Genomic DNA, 16820 nt, shown 5'->3' with positions numbered 1-16820 from the left:
CAGAATAGGATTGAGAATTTCCTTTTTTTCTAAAAACATAGTAATGTATACCTGTTTTTGATCATCTATCTATATATAAAAGCCTAATATGCAAATTGCCCCCACGGGAGTTCGACTGGGAGACGGATCGCTTGCTATGACGTGCTCTGACCACCAGGGTGCAGCACAGAATGAAGGAAGGCCCAGGCTGGCATCCAGCAGCTGGGAAAGGGAGGCCCTGATTGGCCCTGATCACCAGCCAGGGCTAGGGACCCTACCCATGCATGAATTTCATGTACCGGGCCTCTAGTTATAATATAAGAAAATAACTATAAATATTTAATTAGTTATTAATGTTAAGTAGAGAACATAGACTAGTTATTACCTGGTGGCCTGCAAGATATGGCCCTATCTCTGTTCTCAGAATAAGAAATCTGTCATTTCCTATACTGTGGTGTTAGGGCTGTGTCCTGTTTGGATCCTGTTGGGCCAGATTGGGGCAAGATGGTTTAGGAAAGGTAACACTGGTCCTCACATGAGGTGCTTCATCATGATCTGTAACCTGCATAGTGAGTCCATGAAGGCTTCCTGACTTTTGTGCTGAGTTCTCTATTGTAAAGATCTTACTGTAAGCTGCCAGAGGTCTGAAAATGATCTAAACAAACATAACTACTTACTCATTCAGGGTTCCCCCCCCCAAAAAAAAATAATTGTTATGATGAACATGTCCTATCTTTGAGTTTCATTGGGTTGAACAAAACAATATTTGTTAAAGCGCCTCAGCTAAGAAAGTATAAATGTTTTACAAAAATAACACAGTTATTGAAACTGAATCTGTTTGTGATAATACTAGTTTTACTTTAGAAATTTGATTCATCTACCCTTTTGAAAATAGGTAATGACATTTTCAGAATTAATGTTTTTTTGCATTTAATAACCTATAAATACATCGTGTTGCTTTTAATAGAAAATCATATAAGTGCATTTAAAAATTAAATAATTGCTGTTATCCTATTATTTTTATGCTTTTTCTCTCAAATTATGACTTCCTAGAAAATGACTGTAATATTTTAAAATGTTTGTCATTGTCCTCTTGGTGTTACAACCTATTTTGCTCTGATGTATAGTATAATTGTAAAATATTAGGGTATACAACTTCTCAAGATGGCTTTTTAATAACATGACTGCTACTTAAGCAAAGGAGAAATTCATAAAATTTTTACAGCTTATCAGCTATAATTCATATTTCTTTTTAAAATATGTTTTTGCTGATTTTAGAGCGGAAGGGAATGGGAGAGAGAGAAACATAGATGAGAAAAAAGCATAGATCTGCTGCCTTCTGCACGCCCCCTAGTGGGGAATGAGTCCGCAACTTAGGCTAGTGCCCTGACCAGGAATCAAACCAGTGACCTCTTGGTGCATGGGTTAATGCTCAATCACTGAGCCACTCTGGCTGGGAAAATCATTTGTACTCTTTACATGCATCAGAATTCTACCAGAAAATAGCATATCTTATTGGTTAATGCATTATCTCCTGCTTATTGTAATGAAAAAATTAGCAGATCGATTCCAGTTTCATACAAACACAGGTATTAAGAAACACAGGTATTAAGAAACACAGTAGCCAAATTAAAAACATAGTCTTCAGCCTACAGCCATGGAAATGCACAGAGTCTAAGAATTTCAGAGCTCAATCCTGGAAGTCTAACATGGTGATGAAGAGGGAAAAACAAATTCATGCTGGCTGAGTTCAAGTCTTGCCTCAGCCATTTATTAATTATAGAAGCTTGGATAGCTTTTTCAAACTTCCTCTTATTGGATACTAGAAATACTAGTAGTACTTCCTCAGAGAGTTGTTTTACTAATGAAATCAGGACAAACTTGTAAATTGCTTGAATGGAACACAATTTAAGCTCACCCTGTGTGCTATTCCTTGCATTCCTAATGGGGATGCTACTGACCTCATGGCATCCAAAATTGGTTCTTAGGGTGAAAAAATCCTATACTTTATATATATTTATATATATAGTAGAGGCCTGGTGCACGAAATTCGTGCATGGGGGAGGGGGGTGTCCCTCAGCCCAGCCTGCACCTTCTCCAATCTGGGACTCCTGCTTAAACGGGCAGTCGGACATCCCTCTCACAATCCAGGACTGCTGGCTCCCAACTGCTCTCCTGCCTGCCTTCCTGATTGCCCCTAACCGCTTCTGCCTGCCAGCCTGATCACCCCCTAACCACTCCCCTGCCAGCCTATTTGTCCCTAACTGCCCTCCCCTGCAGACCTGGTCACCCCTAACTGCCCTCCCCTGCAGGCCTGGTCCCCTCCAACTGCCCTCCCCTGCAGGCCTGGGTCCCTCCCAACTGCCTTTCCCTGCAGGCCTGGTCACCCCCAACTTCCCTCCTCTGCAGGCTTGATTGCCCCCAACTGCCCTCCCTTGCAGGCCTGGTCCCTGCCCTCCATTGCTGGCCATCTTGTGGTGGCCATCTTGTGTCCACATGGGGGCAGGATCTTTGACCACATGGGGGCAGCCATCTTGTGTGTTGGAGTGATGGTCAATCTGCATATTACTCTTTTATTAGATAGGATAGAGGCCTGGTGCACGGGTGGGTGCCAGCTGGTTTGCCCTGAAGGGTGTCCAGGATCAGGGTGGGGGTTCCCTTGGGGCGTGGGGCGGCCTGGGCAAGGGGCCTGTGGTGGTTTGCAGGCCGGCCACGGCCCCCAGTGACCCAAGCAGAGGCCCTGGTATCTGGGGTTTATTTATCTTCTACAATTGAAACTTTGTAGCCTGGAGCGGAGCCAAGCCTTCTGCTTGCTCTGTGGTGGCAGCCATTTTGGGGGGGATTTATGTATCTTCTATAATTGAAACTTTGTAGCCTTGAGTGGAGGCGTAGGCTGGCAAGGGCAGGTGGAAAGCTTGGCTTCCTCCATTGCTGGGGAAACCCAAGCCTCCCTCCTGCTCTCTGTGGCTGTAGCCATTTTGGTTGGGTTTATTTGCATATTCACTCCTGATTGGCTGGTGGGCATGGCTGGTGGGTGTGGCTTGCATATTACTCTTTTATTAGATAGGATGGCATATATACACACATACACACACAGTATATGTGTGGTGTGAAAATGTCATAGGGAAGAGAGGGACAATTAGGGAAAAAATGTTTACAAAGGCTCCTTAGGGAGAAGATAATGTAATAAAAGTGAGAAACACTGGGTAGTTTATTATACAGAAGCTCATTGCTAAGAGATTTTTCCAATTCACACAGGTAGTGGTAGGCTCTCAGTTTGATGGTTTTTTAATGATAGTATTTTGCCAATTGGGTTTTCAAAATCATATCCATAAATTATTCATAAGATATAGTCCCCAACCTGTTAATAATAAAGATTTTTAAAGATATAAATCCATGCTGTACTCTCTGCTACCCCTTTCCCAATTCTGACACAATGCTTGGGTATATGTTAGACCCCACTGGTGTAGCCAGGTTGAAAGCTACTAATTTATAATATTTGCCTTGACACAGTGAAGAGATATATAGTGTATGATTGATGTATCCAATTGGGCCTGGGAAAAAGGAGCTTTCATTCATTTTTGCAATTCAGAGGTGTCAGTTTGTAATTTTCATTTTACATCTAAAAATTCATAATGTGGCCCCTTATATAATAGAAAGAACTATTCTGCATTTAAAAAATTACTATGGTATTTCTTGTTCTTATCACTACTTAGGGGCCTGCTGAATCCAAGGAGCCTTCCTTTGAAGCTGAATTTACTTGTTCAGTCTAAAACAATTTGCAAATTTAAAGCAGCATAGGCTAACAAGGATATCCAGTACAGCAAGGCCTTTGTTTTTCTCTCTTGTAAAAACAAAATGTGCATATTTATTTTATGTGCAAATAGTTTTTTCTTGACCCTCTAAAATAATTTTTAAAAAGTCTTAATTTATTTTTCAGTTGCAGTTAAAATTTGATGATATATTTCTTTGGGGTGTAAAATATATTGATTATACATTTATATACCTTATGAAGTGATCATCCTGATAAGTCTAGTACCCATGTGACACCACATATAGTCATTACAGTATTATTGACTATATTTCCTATACTGTACTTCACACCCCCAGGACTATTTTAACTTAGTGGGTATTATACTTTGTGAAATAAGTCAAAGACAAATACCATATGATTTCACTTATATGTGGAACCTAAAAGACAAGGTAAATGAACAGATAAAACAGAAACAAACTTAGGATACAGAGAACAAATTGGTGGTTGTCCAATGGGAAGGGCTTGGGGAGATGGTGGAAAAGGTGAAAGGGATTAAGAAGTACAAATTTTACTACTTGGTTTTTTGTTTCTTTAGAAAGAGCTGTAAGCTCCGGTTTTAGCAATATTGTTCTTAGAGGACTATGTCACCTTGGAGAATATGGATTTCCCATTCTTGTTACCATTATTAAAACTTCTTGTTCAGTTATTCCCAGGTTGAGAGACCATCTTCTAAATTAACACAGATGAAGGTCTGACTTGCTTTGTTCAGATGGACTAATGGGGCATCTTGTGCCCAGTCCTGAAGTCTGAGAGTCCAGGCTCCGCTTTCTGTCACCTCCTTCTGACCTTTCTTACCTGGTCTTCCTGTTCCCTTTTCCTTCTCTGGGGCATCCTTATCATGTTATTTGTTTGTTTGTTTGCTTGTTTTTGTGTTTGTAAAACATCTTTCTTCTTTCCAGTTCTTGTCCAGTGGATCTAGGAACATTGTACTGTTAGGCTGTCCTTTCTCAGTTGATGGGTTGGAGAAGGTTGACAAGGAGACAGAATTGTGCTAGTGAGACTGTGTGTACCAGTGCAGGCTGAATTTTGCACACACTTGTTGTCCTTCCCCAGTTTCAAAGCTGCCGGAATGGTTTCTTTGGTCATCATTTACTCTAAGAAAATATTAAAAGGGGCGAGGAGGGGTGCTATTGTGAACACATTGTAATACCTCAGGAGTGGCCCTAAAACTAAACTTAAGATGAAAGTAGTCATTATAATATAATTTTATCTACTCCCTCACACCTTTAGTAATAATCACAAATACCTTTCAGAATCACATAAAAAATACCAACCTAGCTCCTCATTCTCCTTTAACAACAATTCCCTTTCCTGAGGTTTGGCTTTTACTACTGAGATTTTAAACCTTTTTTTGTCTATTTGATCTCCCTTGAAGAAAATTTTGGAAGTGGACTCAATGTTCACTTATTTATTTTCCTGATCAATTATTACTATTATAGGAGATTTTTCTATTATAATTTATTACAAAGATAACATCATACTATAGTGTAGTATTAAAGGATCTGGGCTTTTAAGAGCCCTGGTTCAGTGTTTATCACTTATTAGCTTTGTTATTTTAAGCAAATAATTTATCTTTAGTTATTACATCTATAAAATGGGAACAATAATTGTGCTTACCTTGGAGTGATTGTGATGAATAAATGAGAAATTGCATTTAAGTGCTTAGCACAGTGCCTAGAACTAAGTGGGCTGTCAATATATATTCACCTTTACATTAATAAATGAAATAGTCTCTTGTGATCATTCTCTCAATTAGCTCTTGTCATTGTTTGCAGAGTGCTGAGTATGAAGAGGACTCTTGCACTAAAACCCTTTTAATGGATGCACTTCTGGCACTGCATATCCTGTTGCTGACCTCTCTGGAGATAACTTTCTCTCACTTGTCTCTCTGCCTTTTCACTTTTTCTCTTTGCCTGACCACTTCCTCATCTTTCACTTATCTCCTTTCCATTCTCTCTCATCATTGATGGTATTTCTAACTCTATAAGCTGTAAAAGATGCCATTTAGGTCAGCTCTTGCTGTTTCCATCCTCTCTGGACCCCCATATAGGCTTTTAGCTAGAAGTCTGATGAATAATCAGAAAAAAATTCTCAAAGTTGGAACAGAGGAGAGAATATCTGATGATCAAATATATAAATTTAGGAATGAAAGCTACTGTGTTTCTCCCTGAATGATGTAATAGTTGGATTTGTTTCTGATTACTTCCTAAAATTGTATACATACTTCATTTATTTTGTCTTCATTTTTATTATGAATATTGATTTTTATCTTTGTTTATAGTGTTGTTAATCTGTAGCATTGAGAAAATCACTATGTGATAAATATTTAGAAAGTGGCTATGTGAAGTGAATGAAATTTGGAAAGCTTTTTAACATGTGGCCAAATTTCACATAATCATTTCTAATTACAGGAATTATTTTTAGATATTAAATTTGCTGTACATACACACCCATCCTCCTGCCAAATTGTATTGCACAGTACTTTGCCAAGAGAGTTGTAATATGGCTAAAATTAAGCTTTATTACATATAATAGGATGAGATGTGCTTTCATTCTTTAAGCTGACTATAAGTGCTAGAAGACAGATTTTGTTTTTATTCTATCCACTAAGCTGAAAGAATGATACATTATTTTGCAAATCCCAGTGGCAAAAGTCAGTTGAAATAACACACGAAGCTTCTTGAAGGAAATCATCTTTCTGTTTAAAATTGTAATATTATTTATCTTCCCCTTCAACTGCTTGACTCCTTCAGTCTGCAGAAGAGGCCTATTTATTTTAGCAGTGAGGTGGATTGAATTTCTGCCAAGTCAGTATACTTACTAAATGCATATGTCAGAGGCAATATTGTTTCTCAAAAATCATTTAGAAAGCAGCATTTTTACATAAGTAGGCTCTTTCATTAGTTTTGGATTAAATCTTAGCAATTGCTGTTTCTATTATTGTTATTTCTCAGAGAGCCTATGGAATGTGGGGGTCCTGACTTTTGATTGGAATTCCCTTTGGGGTTCATAGTGCCTGAATTTGATTTGGAAAGTGGAAGTGAGGAGGACTTCTTTGCCTAACTTATTGGTGGAGGTTGATGTCATTCTGGAAATCAAATCTGTTATGTAAAATCAACCAGAGATGGAATATGTTATTGTCGGAGTACTTTGTACCCCTCATAGAAAGCAGACAGATAATCCAGGTTTAAGAGTTCTCAGGAAGTAGTATCACCTTTATTTTCTTTTCATCTCTCTGAAAATACTAGGACAAAAGCACTTTTTTGTGACTAATTCCTTTACTGTCTTCAAGATACTTTTTTTCTGTCCAGAGGAAAAGGTGAACTCCAATATGCTATGATGAAATTACCTCAAATACTTTCTGAATTTTGAAAGACTGAAACATTTTTATTCAATAACAGATATATTAAAAAATGAGAAAATCCCATCGACTTATATAATAACTCTTTTTACTTTAAGCAAATATAACTAATTTTAAAATAAACTAGAGAGAGATGCTAGGTTATTAATATCATTAAGTATTATGCAATTTCAGTTTAATTTATTTTTGAGGAGTTAAAAGGCATTGAAGTTTAGATCTTACAAAATGGCCATCAGCAGGGGTGGGGAGGTAATATATTCTTACTGAATCCTTGCCAACTTATTTCTGTATTAATTCACATTAGTTTGAATTAGAGCTTGATAGAGTTTCAAAGAATAAAATGTGAAGGAACTAATTTTTCTTTACAATGGCAGTCACATGCTAATGATCACAACAGGCATTTTTCTTCTTAATTACAATTCATTTTGATTGAATTAGTATGCTCATCTGAAATTACCTTGTGATTAAAGAAAATCATGAACTTTGTACATTTCTAGAATTTAAAATAATTTTTTTAAACATTCAACATATCATTTACCCAGCATATTTCCCCTTGTTAATTACCATGCTGTTCATGGAGTAATTCATTATTTAAGGAAACTTTGCAATCTTTAGTAGCAGACTGTCACATTTCTTGTAAGGCAGGTCAATTTAATAATTGCAAATAAAAAATTCCAGGTTAGGTACTAAAATACCTAAAATATTAATGAATATTGCATATGTACAATTGCTGATAATACTGTGCTACATTCCCTAGCATTTAGAAAGCTACCACTATATAGTGATGTCAATATATCCTAATTATATGTTATTTTGGCTCTTTAACACTTTGTGGCTACCAGAGGGCTCTGTACGAGCTAACATTGCTGCCTACACAGGCTAAGTGGCCTATAAGACCTTGGGTAATTGCTTATCTAATCAGGCAGTTGGTTAACACAGGAATGGCAGAAGGCCTCAAGGTGACATGGTCTAAAAGGCAGCTGAAAAAGTGGGACAGGACAAGCACAGCTATGTACTGAATGGACACACTGAGAAAAAAGAGTTAGTAAATAGAATAAAGTCATTTCAGTCCATAGCTCCAGAGCAAGGAGTGCAGGTAAGCAGAAAGCAGCAGTTTTTCCTGAAGACATTACGGCTAGAGTTTGGCCAAGAAGAAATAAGGCCCCATTAAAAGTGAAACACTTATACCATCCAATTCCAGGTGGTCCAGGTCATGGCCCCCACTCAGCCATTCACAAAATAATTTTGTTACAGCAGGAATAGCTGCTAATTAAACAAATAAATGGTCATTTGAAGTAGAGCAAATGTTGGTCTTTCTATCTACTACCTCCTAGTTAGTGAGAGACGTCTGGGAAGAGGTTTGGAGAAGTACCAGTGAAGGGTTTGGATTTTGTTTAAAGGGTTAAGTGGAGCCTGCAGCATTCCTGGGAGATACCTTAGATATATTTTGGCACTGGCTACTCCAGTCATGGTCACTGTGACTCATAAACAAATGTCCTTTATACCAATTTATACCAATTACCTCATATGTGCTGTCCAATGCCATCATTCCAGGAAACGAAAATAAACCACCTGGGATAAGACTTAGGCTTGCTCTGCTCTTGATTTGCTGACTGAAGGTCTTTAGAAGCACCTGATGTCTTTGGAGCTCATTTTTCAGTAAAATTGATAAATTAAACTAAATTAGCTCAAAAACTCCCTTCTAGCGCTAACCGTCAATAGGTGTAGAAATATCCTGTGTTCACTATTCTCGGGGAGATGACTACCTAAGTGGTCTGAAGCTGGTAAGTGCTTTGTGACTTCCTCGTGATTTATTTGTAGAGCAAATGTAGCCCAGGGGGTTTGAGAGAGATAGGTTGACCCAAGCACATTGATTCAGTGCTTAAATGAAGCACCTGCGACATGTCGCCTGAGACTGGAAGAATTTATTGATATGGATAAAGATCCCCTGTCCGTCAAAGCTGCAGGTGCTGCAGAGGTGTAAGTGCTCTGACAAATGGCCTCAGCCCCACCCCTGTGCCTCCCATTATGCCACTTAATAGTCCCCGGGGAAGTCCCGCCTTGTTCTTCTCCAGTGCACCATGTCCCTCTCTCCTACTTTCAAATGTTAGTAGTACCATTAGCCCTATGTATTTATCAAAGGGGACCTCAGGGAACTTAACCCCACACCTTCCAGTAATCCTCAACAGCCCTCCAAAAATAAGCCACCGAAGCTTAATATCTGTAAAAACAAACACAGTTTTAAAACAAGTTCCCCAGTCTCTTTCCAATTGCACTGCCAATCTGGAGCCTTGCTGACACAGACAATCTAGAGCTCCCGATGAGATGTAATGCAGGCCTACTGTGTGCTTGGTCACTGCACTGGCGGATTGACTAATTTCAACTCAGGTACAGAGGTTGTAGCAGCAAGTGTCTTCTGGATCTTGTTGCTGAGTGGTTTGGGGTACCTTCTCAGCACTGATCATCAGACACTTAAGTCTGTCTGACTGGTGTTGCAGGGAGACAGCCATGACAAAGGAAAAAGGAGTAACTGTAACAGCTTTTCAGTCTTGTTGGAGCCCATGGACTCATGTATGGTTAGTGTCAACCCACACTGAAATATGGGCTCCATGAGGGCAGGGGCCTTATCTGTTTTACTAACTGTTCTGGTGTGAGCACCTAACACTGTGTTAGCACATGGGAGGCTCTCAACAACGTAGGTTGAATAATCAATGAAGAGGCTACTTAGTGCCATGGTTAAGAGACAGACCCCTGGGTCCAAATCCCAGCTCTTCTGTTCACCAACTGGAAATGTGGGAAAGAGAGTCAATATTTCTGTCGTAATTTCCTCATTTTTAAACTAGGACTAGTAATAATATATATCTCAAAGCAGTTATGCAGCTTAACTTTATTGATACATTTATAACTGGTGCCTGTCGTTCACTATAAATGTTTTTTTAGTTAAGATTAATCAGTTTACATGCCCTGATTCCTTGTCCTTCATTATCGAGGTTTTGTTTTTAGAACTAAAGCTGAGTTTGTGAGAACACATTGTAACAAGCATGGACCCATACACAAACCTACTTCTGCTTTAGGACCTCTAGATACGCGCTTTCTACTTACCTGATGCTCTGAAGCATCTCTTTCCATCAAGTTTGTTAATATGCTACTTGACTTAGGCTTCTTGACTTAGAGCTCTTTGAAGGCAGACACAGTTCAAGAGCGCCTGATTGAGCGTGGGTGCTCAGTGGTTTGGAATGAATGCATACTTACTCAGTGAATGGCTGTCTTGTGTGTGAGCCATTGCCCCCTCCTAGGAAAGAAATCAAAACCCCTCGCTGGTTCTTTTTTACCCACAATCCATCAGTGTCAGATGTTCATCTCCAGCACTGGTCATGCCAACCTCCCATCCCACTGTTATCATCACCAGCACTGTCTTTGTTTGATCATCAACTCTTGTCACCCTTCCTTTTGCTTTCCACTCACACCTGTTCGCTCTTCTTCTACCTGTCTCCTCCACTGGCTTGTGCCCTTGAACTTTATATTTCTAATCTTGTTTCGCCCTGTGGTTTATTTAAGTCAGATCAAATCCTTTTGGTAAGCTGTAAAAGAATTAATTTCAAACAAAATATTATTATTTTTCATTGCAACCTTTTACTTTTCTCATTCACCCTCATAATCATCTCAGGTTGTCCCATTGTTCATTAGAAACCCTTTTTTTTCCCTCGTGGGTTACAATTTCTTCATGACAGTATTTTTTATTTTATTATTGTTTTGGATTATGCTCAAAGTTCTGCTGGTCAGAGCAGTGATTTAGTGCCAACTTTATCCAATTTAATTCACCTGGCATGTAGTGTGAAGAGACAAATAGATGGGCGTGATTCACCACCCAATCCTCTCATGCCAGTCTCTGCCTTTGAAGTGATTCTAATCTGCTTAGCTGGATGGAAATAACAAAGGAAATATTTAGACAATGGTGTAAGCCTGTCCATAAGATAAAACCTTCTGAACCTAAGTCATTTGCTCACAAACTCCAAAATGCTCCAAAACCCCCTTAGCATGGGGCCATTCTGTGAAGTGTGGTTATGCATTTGGTGTTTTTTTGGTGCATTTTAGGTATTCCTGTCCTAGTTACTTTTATATTTCAAACTCCACAGGGATCAGAATCTCATCTTCTCCTTCATCTATGTGTTTTCATGGTGCCAGGATGGGGACCCGTTCTGGATGTTCTCTGGGTGCAGGGCCACACAGGAAGAGCTCACAGGCTCCTAGTTTTCAGTCCCTGTAGCTCCTTAGACACTCCTATGCCTCTGGGTAGCCTCACTAATGAAACTGACTTTCAGGGCTAATTCTGTAGTCACAGATCCTGATTATTCTTCTTATTTTAAGAATCATTTTTCTACTGTCTTGGAGAGCTCCACCCCAGGGGAGTAACAGCAGTAGATTGGTTATGCTAAAGACCCCACCTCAGGAGTTCAATTTTGATTTTTTTCACAGCAACCCAGTCATTTATATTGTTGAGATGGACTCATCTTAAAACTTCACAAAGCCATTTAATTTTTTAAATTATAACTCTAGGTATTGTTAGTCCTCTCTTGACTCCCAAGTAATACTCTGTGAGGCAGAAAACTTAAGTGCATGCCCTTTTTGAATACCCTTCCCCACCCCCCGTCTTTTCTTACCCCAAATGCTAATACTGTGTAGCTGAGCCATGCATATTAGAGAGCGTTTTATATTTTGTTTGCATTTACCCTTTTAACCATGAAACTGATGTGGGCAAGGCAAGCACACAAACACGGGAGCAATTCTAGGGATAACCAGAGAATGTGAGATGGTCCATTATTTTTTCTTTTTCTGTCCTTTAGTCTTTAGACCTGTGGACAAAACACTATGTTTGGGGCCTGCCCCTGCAGCCTCTCAGCTCTGCAGCATTCCTTGCTCTACAGACTGCGTGGTATCCTCCTGGTCAGCCTGGAGTCTGTGCATCCATGAAAACTGCTACGATCTCCAGGGGAGAAAAGGTGAGTGGCTTGTCTGTGTGTGTGCTTCAGTCACTCCCAGTGTACACACGTTTATTCTGGAGGCTCAGTAGCCAATTAAGCCTGCTTAAGACAATATTTATTTGTACATTTTAGATAACCAGCTCAGCTCTTGCAGCATTCAGGATATTTCTATGAAACAGAAACTCTGACCTTGCTTGAATTTCAGATTAGGTTCATAGCTAGTGAAGTGACTATTACTCAAAAAATCATATACCTTGATGTTTTATATATGTCATGGGATACTGAGGAAATTAGACATGATTTCTGCAGACATATCAGGAAAAATTGTTTTCAGATTTCCACATGCTGAATTTAATGTTATTTTTCATATTTTCATGAAGAGCATTTATTCATGTTGATAATTGCAGTTGTGCTCAGCCTTAAGGTTAAATCTTAAAACTTTACGTCCTTGTTTAATTTTGTAGTCCTTGGTAGTCTTGCTCTCTTTCGTTTGCTGTGAACATCTTGATTTCTCTTTCATTGGCTCTTCCGATTGCATTGATATTATGCCACATTACATGGCAGGGCTAAAAGGAAATATTCCCTTTATTAAGACGAATGCTATCCAAGGACAGCCCAGAAGTGAGGTCACATTTCCTAAGCATTAATTCCAGTGACCACATGCAAAGAAAGAATACGTGGGCAAGCGTTTGATGTTTTAAGCTGGTGCTCTCAGCCGAAATTCAGGTCTGTTTGAAAACCCACATTTCAGCAGTCCCCACAATGCACAGATGCACATTATGTTCCCAGCCAGGCTCACACACCATGTCCCTGGGCTTTCCTTTATTCTGACTCTTTTTCTAAGGCAAAAGAGGAGAGTATATATTGAGTGTGAGTCAAGGAAAGGAATCTAACTTTAATTTTGTTATCAAACAACAGAAATCTGGATTTCAGTGGAACCTGGAGTGGTGGGGGCTAGTGCTACTTCCTTATTCTATATGAAACCAGCGTATCCCCAAACCTTGCCAGCTTATGGAGACAAATAATTTCTCATGAATACTAAGACCCACAATCCGTGATCTGAGGTCCACATATGCATAATTGGGCCATGTAAGTCTCTTGGAATTGCATATGAGATTTCCCAGGGTGACTTGTGTGTTATTAGAACCAGCCCTCTCCTGTCCCACCTGTGCTACTCTGTTTGAAGGTCACTATTTAGAAAATGAGTTATAATTGGACTTAGGCTCCCCTGGCCTCTGTGGCCATGGCTGACCATGCTGGTGGGACTTTGCTGTGTTGAGTCTTACCTTCCTTTGTTTTTCAAGTTATAGAACCTACAACAGTCCAAGTGGGGCTTACTTTATTTGGGACACTTTTCGGAGGGGGCGGGGAGATGGGGCTTGATCAGAGGACTTGGGCCTATGGACATTTTTGCTTATAGGTGTCAGAAACACAATTTAAAGTGACTTAAGCCAAAGGAAGGAATTTATTAGCACATATAATAAAAAGTAAAAGAGAATATAGGGCTGTGTCCAAAAGTATCCATAAGATTATATGTCTCAGTCTTCCTCATTCTTTCTCTTTATCTTTATGATCTTCTGTTTCTATACTCTTCTATTCTTTTCTCTTTGCCCTTAAAATCTTCTCTCTCTCCGTATTTTGGTTCTATCTTTTTCTGTATTAGGTTCAGTTTAAGGCAGGTCCTCCCTCTCCATGGGATAAAGAAAAGTCTTATTTTTTTTTAAACTGCTGAACTTCTATTGTGTGTCCTTGCTATTGGCAGATTTGCTTTTAGTTAACATACACATTTTAGTGATTATTCATCTTAAGAATAACAGGACATCAACAAATTGTCATAACTATTTAAAGTGTTCTGATTTGAAACATCTATTTCTTAGAATTCGTTAAAGAATTCTAGTTTTGGTGTTGTTCTAAATCATGTATGTGATAAATTACTTGTTTTCTGTTTATTTGAAGCCAACATAACCTTCAAACATTAGTTTCTTCAATTGACATTTGATTTAAAATTAGGCAACACTATCTTATCCTAATAATCTATGTTCAAGTAACAAAAAACTCTACTTATGATTTCAGTAGGGCAGATTGTGAACGTCTCTCAAACCCATTTAAACTTTCAGATAAAAGATGGCATCAACATGGTCTACAAATTGCAAATTGGAGAGTGAGGCTAAATTTTTTTGTTCCCTTGATTCTTAAATATTTTGAAAAAAATACTTTTTAGCCCTAGCTGGTTTGGCTCAGTGGATAGAGAGTCAGCTTGTGGACTCAAAAATCGTGGGTTTGATTCCGGGCAAGGGCATGTGCCTGGGTTGCAGGCTAGATCACAGTGAGGGGCGTGCAAGAGGCAGCAGATCAGTGATTCTTCCTTATTATTCATGTTTCTTTTTTTCTTTAAATATATTTTATTGATATTTTACAGAGAGGAAGGGAGAGGGATAGAGAGTTAGAAACATCAATCAGCTGCCTCCTGCACACTCCCTACTGGGTATGTGCCCGCAACCAAGGTACATGCCCTTGACCAGAATCGAACCTGGGACCCTTGAGTCCACAGGCTGACGCACTATGCAGTGAGCCAAATGGGTTAGGGCATCATTCATGTTTCTATCTCTATTTTCCTCTCCTTTTCTTCTCTGAAATCAATAAAAATATATTAAAATGTATATAAATATTTTAAATATCTAGATCTAATTGTATCAAAAAATCTGTAAGTACATTTTGTGTGGAAATTTTTTTCTAAAGCCTTGTAATAAAACCAACATAGTGTCTTAAAAAGGATGGTATCTTAATATATTTTTAATGGTCAATTTTTTCAGTGTTATTGAGATTTAATTGACATATCCTATATACTAAAGAGGTAATATGCAAATTGACCGACACTCCAACACACAAGATGGCCACCCCCATGTGGTCAAAGATTGCCGCCCCCATGTGGACACAAGATGGCCAGCAGGGGAGGGCAGTTGTGGGCGATCAGGCCTGCAGAGGAGGGCAGTTACAGGGGGACCCAGGCCTGCAGGGGAGGGCAGTTTGGGGGGACCAGGCCTGCAGGGGATGGCAGTTGGGGAGGACCAGGCCTGCAGGTGTGGGCAGTTTGGGGGGACCAGGCCTGCAGGGGAGGACAGTTAGGGGTGACCAGGCTAGCAAGGGAGGGAAGTTGGGGGCAACCAGACCAGCAGGGGATGGCAGTTAGAGGTGACCACGCCAGCAGGGGAGGGCAGTTAGGGGCAATCGGGCTGGCAGGGGAGCAGTTAGGCATTGATTAGGATGGCAGGGGTGTGGTTAGGGGTTGATCAGGCTGGCAGGCAGAAGTGGTTGGGGGCAATCAGGCAGGCAGGCAGGTGAGCGGTTGGGAGCCAGCGGTTGGGAGCCAATCTCCTGGATTGTGAGAGGGTTGTCTGACTGCCCATTTAGGCCCGATCTCACTGGGATCAGACCTAAATGGGCTGTCAGACATCCTTTGAAGGGTCCCAGATTGGAGAGGGTGCAGGCTGGGCTGAGGGACACCACCCCCGCCCCTCCATGCACAAATTTTGTGCACAGGCCTCTAATAACATTATGTAATTTTAAAGTATACAACATAATGGTTTAATGTGCATATATATTGTCAAATGACTACTACAATAAGGTTGGTTAACACATCCATCATTTCACATAGTTACCTTGTGTGTGTGTGTGTGTGTGTGTGTGTGTGTGTGTGTGTGTCTGCGGTAAGAACTTTTAAGATCTACTCTCCCTCTGTACTCCTCCATATTCATTGCAGCATTATTCATAATAGTCAAGACATAGAAACAACGTGTCTGTTGACAGAAGAATGATTAAATAAAATATAATGTAAATCTATATACACACATATATATACATACATACACATTCACCCACAAAGAGATCTTATTTAGCCATAAAAAGAAGGTAATCCTGCCATTTGTGATAACATGGATGAATGTTGAGAGCATTATGCATAGTAAAATGTCAGATAGAGAAAGACAAATACTGTTTGATCACACTTATATATGGAGTCTTTTTTTAAAAAAGCACCTGAATTCATTGAAACTGAGAGTAGAATAATAGCTGGGGGGGGGGGGGGGGTGGGGATATAGGGGATGTTGGTCAACGGACACAAACTTCCAGTTATAAAATGATTACATTCTGAGGATCTAATGCTTAGCATTCTGACTACGGGTAACAATAAATACTATATTGTGTATTTAGAAGTTGCTGAGAGTAGATCTTAAAATTCTCAAAATAAAAAAAAAAAATGAAGAGAATTTTCTTTTTAGACAGTAAGTAAAATAGAAAAAATGTCTTTCCTAATAGTTCTAGGCACAGTCCTGGAGCTGAATCCCATTAGCTAATCTGTGTCAGGTGCTCTTCCCTGACCCAGTCGCTCTGATTAGAGGCCAGGTCCACCAAAGGGCCAGCTCCATCCAAGCCTCACAGGCTGAAAGTGGGAGAGAAGCAACTCCCTCCAGGAACATGAGGTGCTGATGCTACAACAAGAACGTAGAAGCAATGCCATGGTCAGATGTAATGAATGTTTTTATCCCCTTTGTTTTGGGCCATAGAGTCTCTACAGAAATTTAGACAATTTTTTTGTGTGTGTTTTTTGTCCCTCCTAATTCTATGCTGTAATTTTTGTCACTTGAGTCCAAATTTTCACAAAAAACTTTGTGAAAAACTGCTCTTT

The 16820-nt window shown here is 39.6% G+C and overlaps 1 protein-coding gene across 1 annotated transcript in view; it reads left to right on the top strand.

The window, feature by feature from the left end:
- Positions 1-16820, top strand: part of THSD7B (thrombospondin type 1 domain containing 7B) — an 885792-nt gene that overhangs the window by 362798 nt on the left and 506174 nt on the right. The window contains exon 6 of the mRNA XM_080669078.1: positions 11999-12154. Within this exon, the coding sequence (XP_080525204.1) occupies positions 11999-12154 (156 nt within the window). The remainder of the gene's footprint in view (positions 1-11998; positions 12155-16820) is intronic.

The sequence above is a fragment of the Plecotus auritus genome (genome assembly GCF_963455305.1).
Source record: "Plecotus auritus genome assembly, chromosome: 5".
NCBI classification, from domain to species: Eukaryota; Metazoa; Chordata; class Mammalia; order Chiroptera; family Vespertilionidae; genus Plecotus; species Plecotus auritus.
This window is presented reverse-complemented; position numbering and strand designations above follow the sequence as displayed.